General features: G+C 42.0%; 6 protein-coding genes across 6 annotated transcripts; 1 reads left to right on the top strand and 5 right to left on the bottom strand.

Annotated features, from left to right (window-relative positions):
• Window positions 1–215: 215 nt before the first annotated feature.
• Window positions 216–1,967, bottom strand: Bfra_001652 (putative alpha mannosyltransferase protein; the record flags this gene model as incomplete). The annotated part of the gene is made up of 5 exons (XM_037332076.1): window positions 216–557; window positions 607–1,024; window positions 1,076–1,162; window positions 1,225–1,623; window positions 1,699–1,967. The coding sequence occupies 5 exons, from the start codon at window positions 1,965–1,967 to the stop codon at window positions 216–218; spliced, it is 1,515 nt and encodes a 504-aa protein (XP_037196230.1).
• A 1,685-nt stretch (window positions 1,968–3,652) lies between these two features.
• Window positions 3,653–4,215, top strand: Bfra_001651 (uncharacterized protein; the record flags this gene model as incomplete). Its single annotated transcript, XM_037332075.1, has 2 exons — window positions 3,653–3,964; window positions 4,021–4,215. 2 exons carry the CDS (start codon window positions 3,653–3,655, stop codon window positions 4,213–4,215), a joined length of 507 nt encoding a protein of 168 aa, XP_037196229.1.
• A 738-nt stretch (window positions 4,216–4,953) lies between these two features.
• Window positions 4,954–5,938, bottom strand: Bfra_001650 (putative transcription initiation factor tfiid subunit 14 protein; the record flags this gene model as incomplete). Its single annotated transcript, XM_037332074.1, has 5 exons — window positions 4,954–5,048; window positions 5,113–5,511; window positions 5,588–5,736; window positions 5,813–5,853; window positions 5,927–5,938. The coding sequence occupies 5 exons, from the start codon at window positions 5,936–5,938 to the stop codon at window positions 4,954–4,956; spliced, it is 696 nt and encodes a 231-aa protein (XP_037196228.1).
• A 507-nt stretch (window positions 5,939–6,445) lies between these two features.
• On the bottom strand, window positions 6,446–7,857 carry Bfra_001649 (putative ran-specific gtpase-activating protein 1 protein). The gene is made up of 5 exons (XM_037332073.1): window positions 7,700–7,857; window positions 7,418–7,615; window positions 7,099–7,357; window positions 6,916–7,044; window positions 6,446–6,861 (listed from the first exon to the last, which is right to left on the bottom strand). Exons 1-5 carry the CDS (start codon window positions 7,829–7,831, stop codon window positions 6,794–6,796), a joined length of 786 nt encoding a protein of 261 aa, XP_037196227.1. The 5' UTR covers window positions 7,832–7,857; the 3' UTR covers window positions 6,446–6,793.
• An 8,695-nt stretch (window positions 7,858–16,552) lies between these two features.
• On the bottom strand, window positions 16,553–16,969 carry Bfra_001648 (uncharacterized protein; the record flags this gene model as incomplete). The annotated part of the gene is made up of 1 exon (XM_037332072.1): window positions 16,553–16,969. One exon carries the CDS (start codon window positions 16,967–16,969, stop codon window positions 16,553–16,555), a length of 417 nt encoding a protein of 138 aa, XP_037196226.1.
• A 1,351-nt stretch (window positions 16,970–18,320) lies between these two features.
• Bfra_001647 (uncharacterized protein) lies at window positions 18,321–19,646 on the bottom strand (the record flags this gene model as incomplete). The annotated part of the gene is given in 3 exon segments (XM_037332071.1): window positions 18,321–18,749; window positions 18,768–18,988; window positions 19,166–19,646. The coding sequence occupies 3 exon segments, from the start codon at window positions 19,644–19,646 to the stop codon at window positions 18,321–18,323; spliced, it is 1,131 nt and encodes a 376-aa protein (XP_037196225.1).
• Between the last annotated feature and the right edge of the window lie 468 nt (window positions 19,647–20,114).

The following is a 20,114-nucleotide window of genomic DNA, read 5'->3' as shown; positions in this document are numbered from 1 at the left end:
TTTCCCATTCCAATTCCCCATCCCATCCATCCCTCCAGCCATCCATCAGTCGATTCCCCATATCATCACTCTTCATCCATTTCCGTTTCCATCCCCAAAATAGGGTTCTCTAGAAACCCTATCCCTTCCCTTCCCTTCCCTTCCAATATCGTTCATGCCATGACATGATTTCCTCTATACATCCTATCCTATTGTTCACCCCTCGATTAATCTTCTCAAGGACTAGCCCAACCTCCTGCAACATCTACCCATTCTGCCAAACAACTTCCTTGTTTGCCTTCTACATCCACAATATCCGTGTCGCATCTACATCTACACCCAACACCATTTTCCTTGACTGGATCCCAATTGTCCCAGTATTCATCTTCTTCCTTTCGTTTCTTCTCGTCTAACGTTGTCTTTTCAAGATAAGGTTCGCGCGCTCTTTGACGAGCGGGTGCGTTGGCTGGGCAATGTTGAATAGTTGTATGTCTATAGCCAAAATCACGGAAGTAATGAATATCGCTAGGGCCGAGGAGAGCGCCAGCGGCTAAAGAATGGATGGGAGCGTCACCCCACTGATGTATTGTTAGTCTAATACTGGAAACCTTAAAGATATTCACTTACTCTCTCCATCCAAAATCCTCCACTGCGATCCATCATTTGGAAGAAGTCTTCATATTCCTTACTTCTGAACCAACTAAGTCTGGCAATTTCGAAATTCGACCAGAAATGACACATGTTGTACTTTTCTCCTTCCATAGCTTCTGGATCAATTTCTGGCAAAGATGCGCGAGATGGATCGCCTCGAAGAATTTCCTCAGGTAACGGTCTTTTATAAGCTGGATCATCTTCAGGAACCTCTTTTGGCTCCTCAGGAGGAGGCTCGACGAACATTTCCCATAAACCTTGAGATGTAATGTTATTGACTCGTTTATATGCAGATGCGTAACGGAAGATATTTGGAACGGTTTCCTTCAATTCCTTGACGGCAATAGTGAAACCATAAGTCTTATTCGAGTCGATCATCTTAAGGAAAGGATCACTATAAATTTGTTAGCTTGATCTATAGTTGCTCCACGACAGTCAGACATACTATGTAATATCACAGAAATACTTAATTTCTGGTTCAAGTCGCCAGTACCACTCATATTTAGCCAGAAGCTCATGTTTGTAAAAGAATCTGGTCTCTCGTCAGTATTTCCTTATTTCCCTCAAGCTCATAATTATGGTTTGTGGACATACCCTGAATAAAATCTGCACATAGAATGGTAACTTTCCATGCCACCATACATAATTGCAGCATCACCTTGTTTTGCGATACCCTCTTTGGCAACCTTGGGATCAATCCATTCTGGGAATCCCCAGTGTTTAGGGTCGATGGTTCCAAATTCACATGGCCCACTGGTATAGTTTTGAATGACTTCCTTGAATGTCGAGTTGAATTCTTGATCGTTGAGGAAAACGTAAGGGTAATGATACCATCGATTGAAATGCCTTTCGATAGATTTCACTGATTGAATGACTCCCTCCAATTCCTTGTTTCTTGCTAGCACAACGAATGCTGCATTGGCTCTTGGTTGACTTGTATCAGGCTCCGCGCATCCTGTCACGAAGACCTTATCGTGTTGTTCACTGATCCTCCTACAATCACACACAAATGTCAGTCAGTGGCCATTGCATTTGAACCAAGAGAGATTGATAGATCCCAAAACATACCTGATAGCTGGTGGTGCTCCAGCTGGCATTAGCATTCCCACACCCGATTTAGGATGGCGAACAAAAAGCACCAAAATCAATACAACGACAATACATGGAAACAATAGAACTACGCCGAGTGGTATCGAAATGCTGGAATTGCCCTTTAATCGAAGCGGCCGCCTGAAAAACGCCAATCTAGATGTGGTTTTTGGCTTCTCCTTCACATCATCCAACGGTAATTGTGCTGATGAAGGCATGCGCTTCATCACCCTCTGAACGAAACTCATGGTGGTTGTGGTTGAGATAGTTGAGGATCCGTTCGTAGACAAAATTTCGAGATAGGGGGAATTTATGTCGACCCCAGGCCGTTAAAAGAAGAGGACACTACCCAGTGTGTGCCGTATCTGGATTATTTGATATTGTTACAAAAAGTAATTGGAATAGAGTGTATAATTGAATAGGTATCGAATGGAAATGATTCTAAGTGGGAACTCCTTTGGCAGAGTCGCTATTCCTTTCTCATAAAAAGCGATGATACTTTTTCTAATAACGAGCGACTTGGACCTTGGGTGTCCTCGAAGATAGAAACACTTTTGCGATAACCTCAACGTGTCTATGATTGTTTCGAGGAGTTTCTGCCGTCAACATAAAAGAAATAAATCTGTTATGTTGATGGCGAGAAGAAACTTGAAAATATTATGACATGCAAATTTCCAGAGAAATTCGTTATTGTGAATTGTCGTGTGTTGCAATGCAATCAATGGATGGGCTAGAACGACTTGGGGATTTTAGAGAAAAGGGAACTGAGATGAGGTGGACTGTGGTTATTTGCGGGTGTGGAGTATTTCTGGAAGGGTTTGTCAGGCCAGAGAAGTGTTCAGATTTTGGCGTGTGGTGTGTGGTGTGTGGTGTGTGGGTGTGGGTGTGGGTGTAGGTGTGGGATTATTTTTTTAGGTTAAGGTTGGGGGAATTGTAGGTAAAAAGTGGAGAGGAAAGTCCTGGGATGGATGAGTGAGTGAGGGAGGGAGAGAAAAAGATGTTTGGTGTTTGATATTTGATATTCAGATGTTCTATACGAAACGAGACAAGACTGACAAGATTGACAAGATTGACAAGATTGACAAGACAAACCTACCCAACTAGACTAACATAACGGATTGAATCGAATGAAGAAGGCTGGACGATAGGATAGGTAGGTAGTCAATGATACTTCGTACATTCATCCCCCAATGGCAACTCACAAGCAATTACAGAACCAGACGAGTGACGGCTAGAAAAGTAATCCAAAGTATCCCCTCTTATCCAACCCTCATTTCGATACCTGCACGTATGTTATATGGAAGTTTTGACATAACAAGTAAAGGTAGGATGCAGTATATCCGAATTACCCCTGAATGAACTGAGTCTAGAGAATTTATTGCATCGATGCGTATGGGCAAAGGATGGATAGGTAAACGGCCTCGTATTTTACGAGGAAAGAATCCTCCAACAATAGAAGAATATAATCCATTCATCAGCCTCAACGTTGGGGATACGTGCATAGATATTTTGGTGGGAAGATTCACGATAACCTTATCATTGATATTGTATGTTTGACTCAGTTGTGAGTTTCATAGGAGATTTTCAATCCCAATCCGATCCCATTTCAGTCATCCTGAAAACCAAAAAACAAAGCCAGTTCTCCTATTCCATCCCAACTACGGAACAATATTCACCTGTCCTCATTGGCCAATCGTTGTACTTTCTTACTAATACAATCATACAATCAGACAATCATCCAACTCCAACTTCAATCTCGAGTCATCTCGACATCCGTATAAAAACAGCATCAAAGCTATCTCTACCCCGCCGTATAATTTTCAAAGCTTCCGATCTGGGTCTCTCGTCGCATGTCAATACCACCACCAATATCCAATATCCAACATCCAAAATCCAACACCCAACATCAAACCCCACAACACTACCCCCCACCATGTCCAAAATAACCTCCAAAAACCTCTCCTACGACAGCACCCTCCCCCCCTTCCTCCAACGTCTCCAATCCAACCACGCCTCCTCCTCCGACGGGCGCCACGAGTTCACCATTTCGCGGCCGCGCAAACCCATTGACGAAGATGCTGAGCGGGAAAGCGAGCCCGTGGTTTTTGACGAGGTGAGCGGCGAGACGTTGAGTAAAGAGGAGTGGGAGAGACGGGAACAGGAACGGGAAGAAGGGGTGAAAGAAAATGAGGGGGAAGGAGGAGAGGGAGAGGCGATGGAAAAGAAAGAGATTGCGAAAATGGCGGTAGGGATAGGAGGAAGTAAGAAGAGGAAGGTAGGGAAGGTTATTGGGGTTTGGAGGATGAGGAGGATGAGAATGAGAAGGGAGAGGGAGAGGAGAAAAGTGATGATAAGTCCTTGAATAAAAAGGATACGGGAAATCAGAAGAAGAGTGACAGTGGTAAAATTGGAGCTACAGCTACATCAAAAACGAAACCTAAAGCTGCGGCGAAGAAGGGTAAAAAGATAAAGTTGAGTTTCGGGGATGACGAGTAAGAAGATATAGACTCGGATATCCTGAAGGAATATTTTGGGAGTCATTTGATAAAGCATCTTAGAGGAGCATGTGGGAAAATGGCGTTTGGAAATGGAATGATACCCGGCTACTGCCAGTTAGCCAACCTACCTAGTCCTGGTGGTCTACAGGATTGATAAAAGATGTATGAACAGAATCATATATGAAAATCATAGAATCACAATGAAATATACCAGTGCTTTGTGAAATTCCATTTCATTCCTATTCAATTTCTTCCTGCCATCCATCCATTCGTTCATCCATTCATTCAATTTTACCAGTTATGTATCCCGTGAACCACCATGATCTGATCCGATCCACCGTCCCAATCACAATGCTTCCTAGACAAATATTGACCGAAAACAAGTCATGTAACGCAACCTTCTGCAAGATGGGTTCGAAGAAGTACGCCCACCCGCTCACGCCCTACCGCCTCTCTTCAATGAAGACGAGAAAACGTAACTAAAAAAAATATAGCAATTGAAATGCCATCCTATGCCCGATGATGAAAATTGGAACGCCGTGGAAGTTGGACTTGTGAATGATGAGTCCTCTTTGCTTGCGTAAAAGTTCTGTGAAAAACGCTTTTCGAAGTAGCTGCCATAAATGAAAGCATCCATCAACCATCCGTGATCCAATTTCAATACCTATATTGCTTTCCCCCAAATGTGTGTATTATCGCTGGCTTTCTCCATAATCGTTGAAATATCATCTCCTATCTAGTAACCTTTTCCTTGCGTGTTCTGGACGAAATCCCAAAGCATCTTGACTAACGAGTCTGGTAATGTATACAAATCGACATGGAACTCTCCCACTGCATTCTTTGCGTTAGCATTTCCCCCTCAGATTTCATTAATAGCGCCCGGAGTCGAACTTACAGTCAACATCATTCTTCGTATATGTTTCCTCGCTCTTATTATCATGAATCATTTGCACCACATGCAAGAGGTCATCCTCCTGCAATTTGACTAATCCTTCTGCCAACTTCTCCATATCTACCTGGCCAGTCCTCTTCCTCTTCTTTCCATCGGCATCCTTCTTTCTAATGGCTCCATTTTCATCTCCTGGGACTGGTCCGGTCTCTCTCAATGAATTAATCAACTCTCGACTTGGGTTCTTGAATGTAATCGGATGTTTAGCTTCATAGCGGCTCTTGGCAAAGTTGAGATCGTGTGCAATGCTATGCTTGCCTCCCGTTGGAGTAGTGAATAAATCGATCGTCATATCAAATTCTCCCCATCCCTCATTCTCACAGCGGAAGGGAGCCTCAGTAAAAGCTGTGTGGTGGCAAATGTTAAATCGAGAACTTGACAAGCTTCGCGTGCAAGAAAAATTTATAGCTCGTAAACTTACTTTGGGTTGGATTTGGAAAAGTAGGATGCAGATTGTAAACTGCCTTTGTGAAGCAGGTCGCAGGCTTCTCGTTTCCATTTTCATCTAACATAAAGATTTCGATGTTCCATGATTTCATTGGGAACCCTTCTTGAAGCGCTGGTTTGTCTCTGTAGAGTGAGTTTCAGCATGTATTCTCAAGGTCCAGTATAATATTGGTAAATTGAAAGCTAGATCGCGACCTACATGTTGCGCTGCTCTGTGACGAGCTTGATCATTCTTTTAATCTGCGCTGCAGTCAGTAATTGTATTCAAAGTGCTATTGGAGAACGGAAAGCTGAGCATTTTCAAATTACTCACTTCTGCCACCATCTTGACGGTATTTTGACGGTATAAGCTTTGTCGGATTTTCGAATTCTTGATGATGTCGTTCTCAATTGCGACGCGCCTGCAGTTGGCTGATCGTAATTTGAGTGGGGTACTGATACCCTTGCTAGTTCAAGCTCAAGATTATTGAGAATAAAGAATCACGTGTACTTGGAGAAGGAATTTATCAATTCTAGGGATTTGGAAAAGAATCAATGTCCAGATCGTTGAGGAATTGGAGCGAGTTTCAAGACTTTGAGTACCAGTAGACTTCAGCTTTGTTTGTTCTTTTGATAGAATAAACTTCGAAGCTTGCCTTAAACTTGTATAGTACTCACTCAAAATAAGACATTCTCTGAAAGAGTCGAAGGAACGAATATAGTACCTACCTAGGCAACTGGGTATACATTTGTCTATTCTACATATGCTTTGAACAGGTACATTCAAAAAAGGTCCATAATACATACAAGTCTTAATGTTCACATCTCAAAATATAGACAAATCAGTAGGTACTTTGGGGATGAATGAAGGACTGGTATTTTTAGTCTAACTACATGCCATAGTCTCAAAATTGAGTACTAATCAAGCCTTCCTATCCTCCACCATCGTCATCATCATCATGATACAATCTTTGGGAAAACCTGGACCACCAGAATGTCTAGGTATCGATTTGCCGATGTTTACAAAAGAGGTTTTCGACAACGTGCGCGTAAATGGTTAACGGGGTATGGAAGAAATGCGTTTTAATGCAAATATGATCATAAATTCATTCCTTCAGGAAACGTGCTGTGCTGGATTATGCTGTGTCGATTGAGGAGTCGTTTTGGAAAGTTGAAGTAAATACGAGGACGAATCTATCGTTTAGGCCTTGAAGAAAACTTCGTTCTCTTGTTGAGCCTTGATGAAAGCCTCCTTGAAAAGGTTCGCGTCTAGGTAAATGTCAGCTTCCATATAATATTTGTATTTGCGGCATAGATGCTTACTCTCGGAGTTGGCAAAACGGATAGCCAAAGTTTGTGCTTCTGGCTCGCCCTCACTAACATCTGCGGCGGCATTCCAGACCCAACTTCTATCACTGCCAACGTTTGGAGACAACTTCATGTCAGGAACGACTTTTAACCATTAGCCCAAGTTCTATATAATACTGTTCAATGCCGCAAACATACCATAGTGGTTGGCGCAGACCTTCAAAGTCTTGTCTCGTCTCATGACCAATCTGGTCTTTCCGTTCTCCTTGTGCTTCAAGAATCGAACATCACCAGTACCACGCTCCTTCCACTCTTGAGTATCCTTGACGAACTTGAAGAGCTTAGCGCGCATCTTGAAGGTTTGCTCCTCGAGTTCCTCGTTGGTCTTAACATCGACTTTCTCGGTCAAACGAATAACCGGCTCGAAGTGAACATCCTCGGATTCTGGGGCCTCATCCTACGATATGATCAGTTCTGTTCTTGTGTGTGTGTGTGTGTGCACATTGTCCAACAATACCTCTGGGTTCTCTTCAGCAGCAGCGGCTTTTTGTGCCTTGGCAGATCCTGAGTTATCTCCTCGGTCCTCATCCTCTTTCTTCTCCTTCTTGGCTCCACCACCGAACATCGAGAAAACATTATCAGTGATACCAGTAGCGGCAGAAGTGACAGTCGCGGCGGCAGTGGATGCGGCAGCAGTAGCTTGCTCGGTCAAGGTCTTGACATGATTATGATTAGCAAAGTGTAATAACATCGACAAGATTGCCAGAAAACAATATAAAAAAGGGAATTATCAACATACAGAACCCTCAGCTGGAGTTTCCTTGGCTGACTCTTCCTTTAAAGCTGCTGGCTCGGTGGCGAGCTTAGTCTCAGACTCAACGAGTTTGGGCTCATTGCTGGTGTTGATCTCTTGGTGTGCTGGTTCAGCCATGATGAATAGACTTATTTGGATATCTTGAAGAGTACGTAGAATAAAATCTGCAGGTAATTTTTTTAATGCAGCTTTACTTGAGAAGCGTTATGGTTGGAAGGTACTTTTGGGGTGGGTAGTAGAAGTGGGAGAATGGAGGGGTCAAAAATCTGAGTTGTCAGGCAAAAATCCTAAATAGAGGTGGGCGAGCCCGAAATCAAAACAAACCAGTGTGGCTAAGCGATTTAGTGGGTTAGTGTCATTTTACTATGGTTCAAATCTTAAATCTCTCATGGGTAAAAGCAACAAGATGATTGATTTTGATTGAATATGCCATTGTGTGAGTGAATGTGAAAATTTTACATTCTTCCCACACACAGTACAGTATTGTTCAACCGATATCTAAAAGGTAAACAAATAGACATGGAAACAATACACGACCAATAGGTAAATACATAGTACTGTATAAATTATTAGTCATTTAGATGGACATTGTACTGACTTGACTATGATGCACGGGATCTAGACTTAACATCACTTAGCCTCATGGATTAACTGTCGGCCCGAACATCACTCGACCTTTCTTCGACTTTCTCTAATCTTTCAATCCTTGACCTCCACCAGATTTATGCTGTGTGAAGTTCTCTACATCGTAATACCTGGCAACAAGATTGTCTCAAAGCTGCGGACCTTGTGCAAAATGAACTATATGAACATATATATGTTTGCTGACTAGATTTGTCTGTTCCCAATTGTAATTTTGGAATTCTGGGCATACAGTCTATGTATCCAGGCTTGTTGGCACTCACCAATGTTAGTTGGGTAAAAGCTTAGAACACATTCATACATACAATGCTATTATGTTACTGATATAAAGCCCCTGTGGATTACTTCCATGTCAGCAGAGACCCGTTTACCTGATACAAATTGCGGCCTAGATAGAAGTGCATGAGTAAATACTTGGTAATCTTGAGCCAGCACAATATAGTTATCACTTGAGGTCATGAATCACAGGAAGTTTTTGAAATCATTTTCTAGTGGCTGTATTATTCCTACGTTCAACTGCTATTAAGAGCTTTCTTGCCTACATGTCCCCGTCACTCATATCCTGTATCCCATGCATAAAACGAACCTAGCTATCAATCAGAGTGGAGATTTTCTCGCCCGAGAAACCACACAAGCTATCAAAGGATTTCATCTTCGCTATCATTCCTCAATCTTCTTCTCTTCTTGAGGTTTTTTCCGCTGCTGGCCGAATTCATCTCAGCCATGGAGGCAAATGGATCTGAGGATAAGGAAAATGGAGTTGATACAGTTGGTGGAGAAGATGCTGCGGGAGTATGATTCTGGCCAGCTATAGCAATGTCCAGTGCCATCAATGCTGATTTCATATATTAGTACCTACTATAACCTCGTACCACAGAACTATTTGCTTACCTTTTGTCAACCTCATCACATCCTCGTTAGGCTCCAAATAGCTATCCATTGTGTCAAGATAGCTACTGAGCAAACTCGTAATACCAATTGTATCTTGTTGTAGGCAACGCATAACTCCGTAAAGAATCTTCACTTGATTTACAGTAAAGGTTGTATCCCCAAGTCCAAAAAAAACATCCTCTACTTCTCTGCCGGGATCCTTCTGTACCATACGAGCAAGCCTCTGATAATCGATATCGCCCGTAAAATCATCATCTGAAGCACTGTCGTCATCATCTGTGGCATTGCCTCCATGATTCTCGGTTTCAGTATCGCTACCAGAGTCATCAGAACCTCTATATCGTGTCTTGTTTGGGAAACCATCATCAACTATATCGTCATCGAACCCCTGGAATTCTTCCTCATCAACTTCTTCGTATTCATCAGAGTCAATACCACCACGGCCCTCATCATCCGTAAATTCAGCACAAGATCCTTGCGTATAGTCGGATATATCTTCTGGATCCTTGATTTCGTACCGTCCGAGACGTCGAGTGCCGGCCTTCTTGAGGCTTCCTAATTGTGGTCCTGCAATTGCACCAGTTGTCAAGAAAATTCGGCGGTTGACGAGCCACTTCTGTATAACTTCGCTGGCATGGATGATGTCGTGATATGGAATTGCTGCCTCTGTATTGTGCTTGATGTTCTCCTTCGTCATGATCTTCTCTGAGAGTCGGATAGCCTCATTTAGATGTTTTTTTCCCATCTTCTGTTCCATTGTCCAAATTCCCCAGCCTGGTACCTTAGCATCGATGATATCACCCAGTTGTCCCTGTAATTCACGCGCAGAACTCAGTTGAAACTATGCTCGGTGGTAGTTGCTGAGACCTGTATAGCTTCGATGTTTGACGACTCCACGATGGATATCGTACATGTTCTTTGTAATGGGGTTGTAGTCGCTAGGAATGGTGTTCTTGAATTCGGTCTCCGCAACTAAAATGGATTTGTGTTTTGTTGAAAGCTATCCACAAAATCAGCTACCATTATGAACACGGTGGAAAATAGATGGGGAACTTACGGCATCGATAACCCTGAAATGGTGATTTCTTTGCGAATCTCCATACTTATACTTCCTCTTTACTTCCTCACTCAAAAGTGCTGATAGTCCCGGCATCTTGAATAGTATCGGACTGAAGAAAAGCGATAGCGTGGGGTCCTTTGAGAGCTCCGAAAACCAAAATACAAAAGTAACTTGATGGTTGGTAACTGTAAGATAGGAAACCTGAGGGCAACGCTATCAAGTGTGTAGAAAGAAGTAAGCAATTAAAGTAATGCCAGTATGCTGTTTTAAAAACAAAGTAGTGTTATGGTACAAGCACCCCATCGGTTGATGGGTGCAAATGGGACGTTGTGGGAAGGAAGTTCTTAGAAACAAGATCGTGGGCGCAGAACTTATATATCGATCAACGCGAGGCAAAACACAGCATCACATGATGAGGCTAGATTCGCTACCTCCTCCATTCAGTTACCTCCACCGTCCTTGTGAACTCCAGCGATGCAACGGAGGAAGGCCGGAAGTAGACCCGATGAGGGTCTGTAGAGAGGTGTGGATAGATAGAGCTCAAATGAGTACAATATTGGAGGTTTACAGATCATTTTGAGGTTGACTAATGTGTGTTTGATGCGTGTATAGATGTAGTTATAATAGAGTTGTATCACTTTTGCTTATCAATAACCCACCGCCCTCTCTTCAGGCTTCTTGAAATCCCTTCCTATCGTAGATTCTTCCTCTGCTTCTATATGCTATCTGCTAGAAATCTATCAATTGTGATTGCATCTGCTGCGCTGCTCAAGAGATCCTTGCTAGGATTTTTGCATATCTTGTCTGTATTGCCGTAGGGCTGTCCACCTATTCTCGATCACAGCCCAACGTCTCCTTCAAACCCACTTGTATCGTGCCAAACAAAGGATTGATTATCCACCTCTCTCTATCGGCGAGCCTTCCTTGTCTCCTCTCTGCAGCAGCTCTACTTCTCTGCTTTGTTCTCAACTGCCTCGCGCATTGAGAACGCTCCATTTGCTTTCGCAGCATCGTTGTCGCAAAGGCGTATCCCTTCCCATCGACTCCAACCCATCCTCTCGGCTCTATCCTTCTGCTCCTACTGCAACCTAGCCTCTGGGCCTCTTCGGTCCCGCCTATTGTCACAAAGGGCCTCGAATTTCCTCCTCTGCCAATATACTCGATAGCCTTGTGCCCCTCCATTGTTGTCGTAGGGTTGTCTTTGTCTTTTGTTTATTTCAGTGCAATATGTGGCCATCGCGATTCTACCTCCAGCAACAGCGATATTAGCAGATCTCCTAAGACAAAGCATCATAGAGTGCTAAACCACTGTGGATTGTTTATCCACATCGGAAAGTTAAGCCGTCATGCCTCTGTCCTTCAATGCTAAAGACCACAAGAAATTCTATCGGCAGACAGTACATAGCGCACGGCAAAGACACCTCTATATTTTTTATTTGGCTAATATGTTGTCGCCAGTTATCGATTAGCAGGAAACTTGGTAGAACAGGATGAAAGACCGACCGAAGGTCTCCATTTCCTTCTCCTGATATCTCCTTGGGTATTCTCTATGCTTTGCTTGATCTTATGCCCCAATTCTTCAGAGAATGCTACGTTCCCTTCTATGATCTACGTTCTGCTACTAGAGCTAATATTATCCCCAGTCTTCTTTGTATAGGCACAACGCGATTAATCTTTATGATTCGAGGTTCATACCCCTACGACGACCACCATAATTCGCGGCATTATATAAATACTACGAATTGAACCTTCTGAGCCTCGAAATAAATGCGCTCTAATTACTATCTTCTGCAATTGCAAATTTTACAAGTGCTCCGAAATGGACCCTCTATGCTTCAAGGTCTAAGCTGTTGCGAATGCTCTCCTAGATGATCATTACAAACACTCCAAATCAAACCTTCGAAGCATAGCTTTTCAGGTGTCTGTGACTGATGCCCTCAACGATTTCATACAAGCGCGTTTACATACTGAGGTCTTACCTTCGTGTCTCTAGATTTTGAATCCTTAGGTTCTGCCCCCTCTAATTTCGGCATCCTCTATTCGCATCATCGGTTACACCTGCTGGCACTCGAAGAGCATGCCCTCGAAGGGTATCTGCATGGGATTTTACCCGCAATGATCTTCATAGACACAAGTACTTCGAGCTTCATTGAGGGGAAATGGAATATACACCGCTCTGCGGGATATAGAACACGGTAGATCTGTCAAATGGCAGGTGCTGTCACGGCGCCAACTACATGCTCTGTAGTTGCCTTCATGCCTCAGGCATTGATCACTAGCGTGCCCTACTTCTTATAAGTAGGGCCTCTCTCTTCCATAGCTCTTCTACCCTTATGGTGCAATATAAGTCTTTACCCTTACCATGGCAGGTGTAGGCTAGGATTCAAGTAGGCGCTCAGGCGGGAGGTAGGGCTGACGGCACTGGAGCAAGACACATTGATAGATGAGCTCGGTGCTTAAATTAGTAAAGGAAACTTCAACCATAACGAAGGACTCTATGGTTTCACTGTAGGCTACAAGGTCGAGATTGGACTAGACTGTTATCTCATAGCTTTAGGTGGTATTTTAGCAATAAAACATGATTACAATGGAATTCTGACTTATATTTTTCATCTAGATGCTACATAGGTGATGTTTGCCATTCAGTGGCACATAAATATAGCCATTTTTAGATAGTTCACATGCACCTCAAAAAGTTCAAAGTGATAAGAAATAGATATTAGAACATAATGTTGATAAGATACGGCATTCACGAACTTTCCGAAAACATCAATAAAGTTGCTTTAAAACACTCATACACACTCCTGAACATCAATAAACACCTATAGAAATGTCAAACTCATGTAAAAATAACTCAAAGTCTTCCAAATCAACTTTTTCAACTTTCTCATTCATGAAATTCATAGCATTTGGTGTTGTATATCATCAATGTCTAGCCAAAGTACCTTCATTCCATCATCATCGAGTATGGGAAACATCCAGTAAATCTACAAAAACATTAAATAACAACAAACATACATATCTCATCATTTAGAACACCTTTTTATCTCTTTAGTTCATTCTAATGTATCTAACATCTACCTTAGTCTGTCGGTTAGCCACCTCCGAAGTTCTGCCGCCCCTGATGTGTTAAAAGTTCCTCAAAAGTTCATCAATGACACGTCACACGTTCAAATTGAGTATTTTGGGGCCTTCATTTTGAGGACTAGAGATGATAACTAGGGAACTTTGCAATTATTTGGGTCTAAATGAAGGTTTGAGTGTTATTATCCCTAAAGTATAGAGACTAGTCTCGATAAAATGGATTTGAGGGCTAAGGAGCATCCTGCCGTTAATCAGGAATAGAGAAGAATAGCAATTGTCTAAATTTGATATATGAATTAGAAGTGGTTTTTAGAGATAAGAGAAACTCTGAATCATTTTCTGTCTCTCAAGTCTTATTTAGAGACTTATAGTTCATTAAGTAAAGAGGGGAGCTGTGTTTGTGTAAGTTTGAGAGAAGGTTGGGAAATTATAGCTCATGAAATACAAATATGAAGACTTTAATTATTCGAATTTGAAATTAGAATTAAGAACGATATGTTCAAACAAGATAAGACGAGAGTAGATAAATCTTATGAGGATTGAATATTTCATCATTGTATATGGCTAGAATACAATGAATAATTGTCAGTTTTGAGGGAGTATGAAGGAGATCACTAGAGTAGATGATGAAAGAAGTAAAAAGTCAGAAAGTGGAAATCCAACATTATTTGAATAGAAGTCGGAGATTTAAGTTCTCCAATATGAATATGTTTTGGTGAAATATTGTGAAAGTTTGGATAAAAGGTAGAGATTAGAGTGGTATAACGAAAAGGGTGTAACTAAATATAACCAGATGATAGTAGAAAGTGTTCTAATAAGAGACGAACATAGATGAACATTAACGAACCCTAAGAGGAGCTAAGGATACGAATGTATAAAGCTAATGAAATGGGAAGGGGAAAAGCAATCCAAGTAGTTCAAAGGATAAATTCTTTTAGTGCCTTGATTTCGTAGCTAGCTCTTACTACATGCAAACTTACATTCGCTCTTGTCGTGACAGGCTTCTCATCTCTGATTCCAAACGCAAACTCGAACACGTGATACATTTATTCCGCACCATCACGAATCCTGGGATTACAAAGTCAACCTAACTCATCTCGAAATAGATCAAGTTGCGCAATAAGCTATATGGTATCGAAATTAGCAAAAAATAGTGCACTTTGGACATAAATTTGATGAATGAGACTGCCCAGTTTGCTTTGAATCTTTCATTCACTATCTTTACTCATATCCTACCTCGTTTTGTCACTTCACATTTCTCCGACCAAATTGACGCAGAAGTGAAAATCAACTCAGCTCCGAAGAATAATAGCATAGAGAATGACAACCAAAAGTCATTCCCAGAACTATACTCACACCCACATGTCACACCAGCTTTGCCTCTGCCGCGCTCCTGCAAAAATTTTCTTCAACCCCAAACAATCTTGGGCTTCCGGTCCAATATTCACTCAAACGCATATGCATGTATGCTGAACTCTTGAAAGCTCGATTTTAATGCTCTGATGTGATTATTACACAAGATAGGTGATTGTGTGGAATATTCTGAGTTTTCAAACTGATAATTGAGCAACGATAATTGAGGTTCATAATTTCGTACAGTGAATAAATCTCGAGAGCTAACATTAGAAGTGAATTATTCGGAATTCTTTCAATACAATTTAAGAGATTCTAATAATGGCGCTTTCACTCAGCAAGTTGCCGCGGCCAAAACGCTGGTGGAACTCGCCATCGCACTGCCAGAACAATCAAGCGTAGCAGGATGGTCAACTACCGACATCTTTCAACGTTGTGATTCATTTTCGACGATTGTCTTGAGTATACAGGGTCGATACTAATATCAAGCCAGGAATCGTTTTTCTATCGATAAAAAAGGAGATATCGAACTTTTGGTTCCACAGAGATTGCACAACATTCTGCAAAGATGTCGAGAAATGGGAATTCTAATCAATGATTAGATTTGATACTGAGAGAGATGTTTGTCATACTATAGATGAGATGAAGCAATGCCACTTCTAAAACTCACGGAGCATGCAGCCTATTGTTGTCCTTCGAAACTCATTTCTATAGCCGGAGAGGGTAGCAGCACGTCTAATTTTGCCTCTTGTAGATCGCTTACCCTCCAGTAACTGAGCGAAATATCCATGACGTTATTTGAGACGACTGTCAACATATCTGACGATGTTCTGATCTTAGATGGCAATTTTTGACTTTCTACCGGGACTGTGACATCGTATTATCGTTCTAGATTGTGGTGAATTATAGGTCGCAGATGGTTTTCCCGAGGTGCTGGTTTATGGTCATAGATTTGGGGCAAAACGCCCTCGTGTCGAAACACTTCTTCTTTCCAGGGTGCTTCTCTTGGAAATGAAACACCCAACACGAGTTTCCAGAGTTCTCGGAACCTTAAGTACCGTTAACAGAGTAACAGAAAACAAAACCCAATTTTCCATCTAAATCCACGAACTGCAACCTAAATTTGACATAATATCACGCAAATGATAAGAAATCCCGCGAGATCGTATCAATTAATCAACTATTCTCAAATAATTATGGCTATTGGCAGGAAGTTTACATTGCCAAGCCATATAGGATTTCAAGTGGAAAGTTACTCACGGAAACCTACTGCCAAAAGGCTCTTCAATGCCCATAAGTCCTTATCTCATTCTGACGGTTTGCGAGCTTAAGATCCACAACTAATTCGCTTAACTATTCTCCCAGACAAAGACTTTGTAGTACCAACTAATCTGTTAGCCGGATGAGAACGACTCGGAGGAATCTAGATCCATTCCACTTGTCTTATTATCTCGAGATGATTCAACACCTCAATAATTCAGAAAAACTCTCCGCTCTTTCCTTGTTCACGCCAGAAGACTTAAAAGAACCGCAGGGGCACAAATTGGGCAATTTCTAATTCCGAATCCTGGGGATCTGAGAATAATGTGACCTTGGGCTAAGCTCTGATCATATTACATGTCTCGAAATGCTGATCTACTGTAGGATTTTAGTAGTTCTCCCGCCCAGCCCAGAACAGAAAAAGAACCCCGGCAGCAGTGACCAAAAGCTTGCAGCAATTGTGTACCACACCCTCCACCCGGAGCATAATCCACGCACTGCTCTCCTCATCCAGATATAGAGCCCCTAATCATCCTCAGAATATCGACTTATTGTTCATCGGGATCCTTCAAAGCCTGCATTGCTCGCAACCTTCCATCCTCAATTCTGCAAACCCTTCCCAAATCTTCAATATCATCAAGATCAACCTCTATCAAAGCCTTCCGCAATCTGAGATTGAGTTTCCCACACAAGCCCTGAACCATCATCGCTTCGGTCATCTCGAGAACCGCACTCAGGCGTTGAAACGTTTCCCAAAATAGTGGGAAAGACTCATTATCCTTTTGAGATAAACGGCGATAAGCGATGTCAGCGGCGTCTTTTCGATCTGTGTTGCCAAAAAGTTTGTTCAAAGCCTCAAACATTTGTTCTGCTGTTTGATATCTCTTATAAAAACATGCTGAAGGACCACTATCAAGTCGAGAGACAACATATTCTATTCGACTAGCTCCTAAATAATGATCCATATCTAATTTCGACTGCATTCTCTTTAACCAATAACAGAAACCAATCGAATACTTTCCATGCTCATCGGCATCGAAAATAGGAACATGGAGTAAGATTTGTGAATGACCGACTACCAGCACCGTCGTGTTTTGTGTCGCATATCTCTGACATTCGTCTCGGAGAAACCTGATAACGAGGTTTTTTCATGAGGCTCCGCGTCCTTCCTTGCGAGTTCACGCTCGAGAGAAGTGACTCTATCCTGCAAAGCCTGCAAAGCGTTGACGATGTCTCTCCTGTTGATCTTAGTTCTTTTCGTTGTTCGTTCGTCCGTGAAGTTGTCTTGGAAGGTTGATGTTCATAATTGTTGGGGCTTCTGACTCTGAGATGTATATCAGATGGTACTGTAGCCCATCATTCGACCGTATACACAAGTGGAATTCTATGCCGTACAAATTCCTCTCGTGATTGTAAGATCTATGGCCTATAGGTACATAATACAAGGTGTCCAAATTTTTAAACTCAAGATTATAATAGAAGTGAATGACTGATGCTGACGGTGACTGAACACGTTATTCAATGACTCCGATCTTCAATAGCTTCACTACAAACCACAATCCAAGTTATGCGGAGCGACCATTTACTTCTCAACCGCTCCGCTAATAGCCACCTAAATACACCTTACTGTACTTTACCTACTATCCTTAGGTCGTAATTTTCACTTATGGATGAAGCATTCTCAATTATTCTCTCTCGAAGCTCCGGTCTGACCAGAAATCCCAGCACAAAATAAAAGATTAGCATTCTGTCACCAATGCCCGTCATTTCCCTAAAGGCAAGGCTAGCGCCAAACCACGTATTTTATCACTCTACAGGAACACCGATGATCTCAAGAAAAAGCTGGTTGAGCGATATGCAAAGTTAGGTACAGAGTGCCGAATAACGCAGAGGAATATGGAAGTGTATCATTACATCGATTCAATATAACTAGTCTAAAGACATACTCCAGGAACATAAATAATCGAAGTCTCGACAGGGTTCTCGGGAACTTTTCTCCTAGTTTGAGGGATTCACAGGCACTAAATTGTTGTTTCCGACCGGGACCAAACGATAAGAGGAATTTTGTCTTGGGCCCATTTTGGTTACATACCTTTCAAAAGAACTCAACACCCTTATTGATAAAAGTTCGATTAAAATCGTTATAATGTTTCGTGAGATCATTGCAGCTGCCCAACTTGATGTTTCCCGCTTCATGTATTCTTTCTAAGGTCGATGGAGAACCGTATTGCTAAGCCTGGGAATTTTTGGCCCAAAAATCTTTGCATTCGTTGATAATATCATTGTATTCTCTTTCCATGTAGTCTTTTACCGAGACTATCTCTTCGAGTTCCCAAAAGCTGAAATGATTAAAGAACGACTCATAAATTTTTCACCCGAAATTTCGACCCCCAGGATTATTCCGTGTAACCGCTCGTTTAACAAAGTTTGCTCAATGACATAATAATCGCCGCGTTTGAAGAGATGGACGTATAGCTCAAAATTATAGAAAGCCCGTTGTATTCGAAGCCCCTCGAGCCTCCCTAATTCGTTCTTCTCATACTTCTCGTGAGTCCACGGATGCAAATTCAAACAAGATTCGAAAAAATCCTGAGTAACAGCTTTTGTTGTCAAATGAAATTTTGCAATTGAGGCCAGAGTTCTCATATTATAACTCCTGTGATTGAAGGTTGTGGCTCTTGAATTTGTGGAATACTGGTCCATAAACTTGCGCACATTCTGGAATGCATTAGTCCATTCGCCTGTCTATCGTATTCTGCGTACTGAATTGCTGAACATGGCAACCGCTTGAAGGAAGATAGGAAGAGTCATTTCATCGACTAGTATTCTGCAGAATACTTCGCATTGATATTTGTCGTCGATACAACATTCATGGAAAGATCGAGAGGCGGAGATTAAGGAGTGCAAAGAATCAATGTCTGTCAATTTCTTGAATATTTGAAGCTTGACTTCGATGGGGAATTGGCCAAAAGTGTCGACAGGGTCTGTAGCAATTGTTTTTGATGAAAGGAAGTGTATTTTGTACGCTGTGAAGTTGGAGAATCAGTAAGCTTTTTAAACATTGAAATAATGCTAAACGTCTGGATCAATATGAACATCCAATCAGAATGCCCGAAGCCTTCTAAAAGATCTAAGGCTTGAGAGATCTCAAATAATATTACACAAGTGATTAAGGGGTTTGATGCTGGATGAGAATGATGTGTAGATATTGAAATCAACGAGTTCAGGAAGCTGGGTTGGACTTACATTTGCTGCCATTTCCTCGGTTGCCAAAATACGTCTTTGTAAAATCTCCTGCCTAGCTTCGGCGTGTATCCTTGACAATTCTTCTTTCTTGAGCCTCTCAGCAGCCTCTTCAGGAGTTTCTTGGCGACTGCTATTCTTTTTCTTGGCTATACTGAGATGCAGGACTGAGGAGGAGGTGAAAAGCTTAGGATAAGAGCCTGAAGGACTATTTACGAGCAGCAACTCAGAATTTATTCTGATACATTGGAATTTCGACTTAGGGCTTGAATAGAAAAATGATTTGATATTTTCCAGTAGATAAGTATAGCGTCTGACACAGAATAGAAAAGAATGTATGTGAATTATTAGACCAAGAAAATAAGAAGAAGAGAACGCAGATGAGATTTCGAGGTCCATGGTGAGCAACTTCCGTATATAGAATGAGGAGGATACACCCCAAACCTTCGTGTGACAACACCCTAAGGCAATAATAAGCCATATAAGGACACCCCAAATTTGATTTCCATGGAAAGGAGGAAAGGACTCAAAGTTCAACACAACATACAACGGTCGCCCTATCGAAATGCAATAGTATGGAAACATTGGTTTGTGTCGATAACGAATGCGAGCGCTAACCACAATTGATCATGAACTTTCAAGAATGCGCACCTCCTCGACAACAGCATCTGTTCCGCCACTACCGGACACAATACGGGCCTAATCAAATGTACAATTTTGGTCTTCGATGAGGCAAACAGCGCAGTATCGCTCCACCCAGAACTTGGGGTTTGCGACCACCTCGTCGAGCTTGCGTGAGACATGGCCTCTTCAAGATCCCTAGCCGGAAATGCGCAAACGAGGCCGGTGTAGGAAAGAACTCGACCA

Source organism: Botrytis fragariae (assembly GCF_013461495.1).
Source record: "Botrytis fragariae strain BVB16 chromosome Unknown tig00000006, whole genome shotgun sequence".
Taxonomy (NCBI): Eukaryota; Fungi; Ascomycota; class Leotiomycetes; order Helotiales; family Sclerotiniaceae; genus Botrytis; species Botrytis fragariae.
The sequence above is the reverse complement of the archived record's forward strand: the minus strand, read 5'-3'. Positions and strand labels throughout refer to the sequence as shown.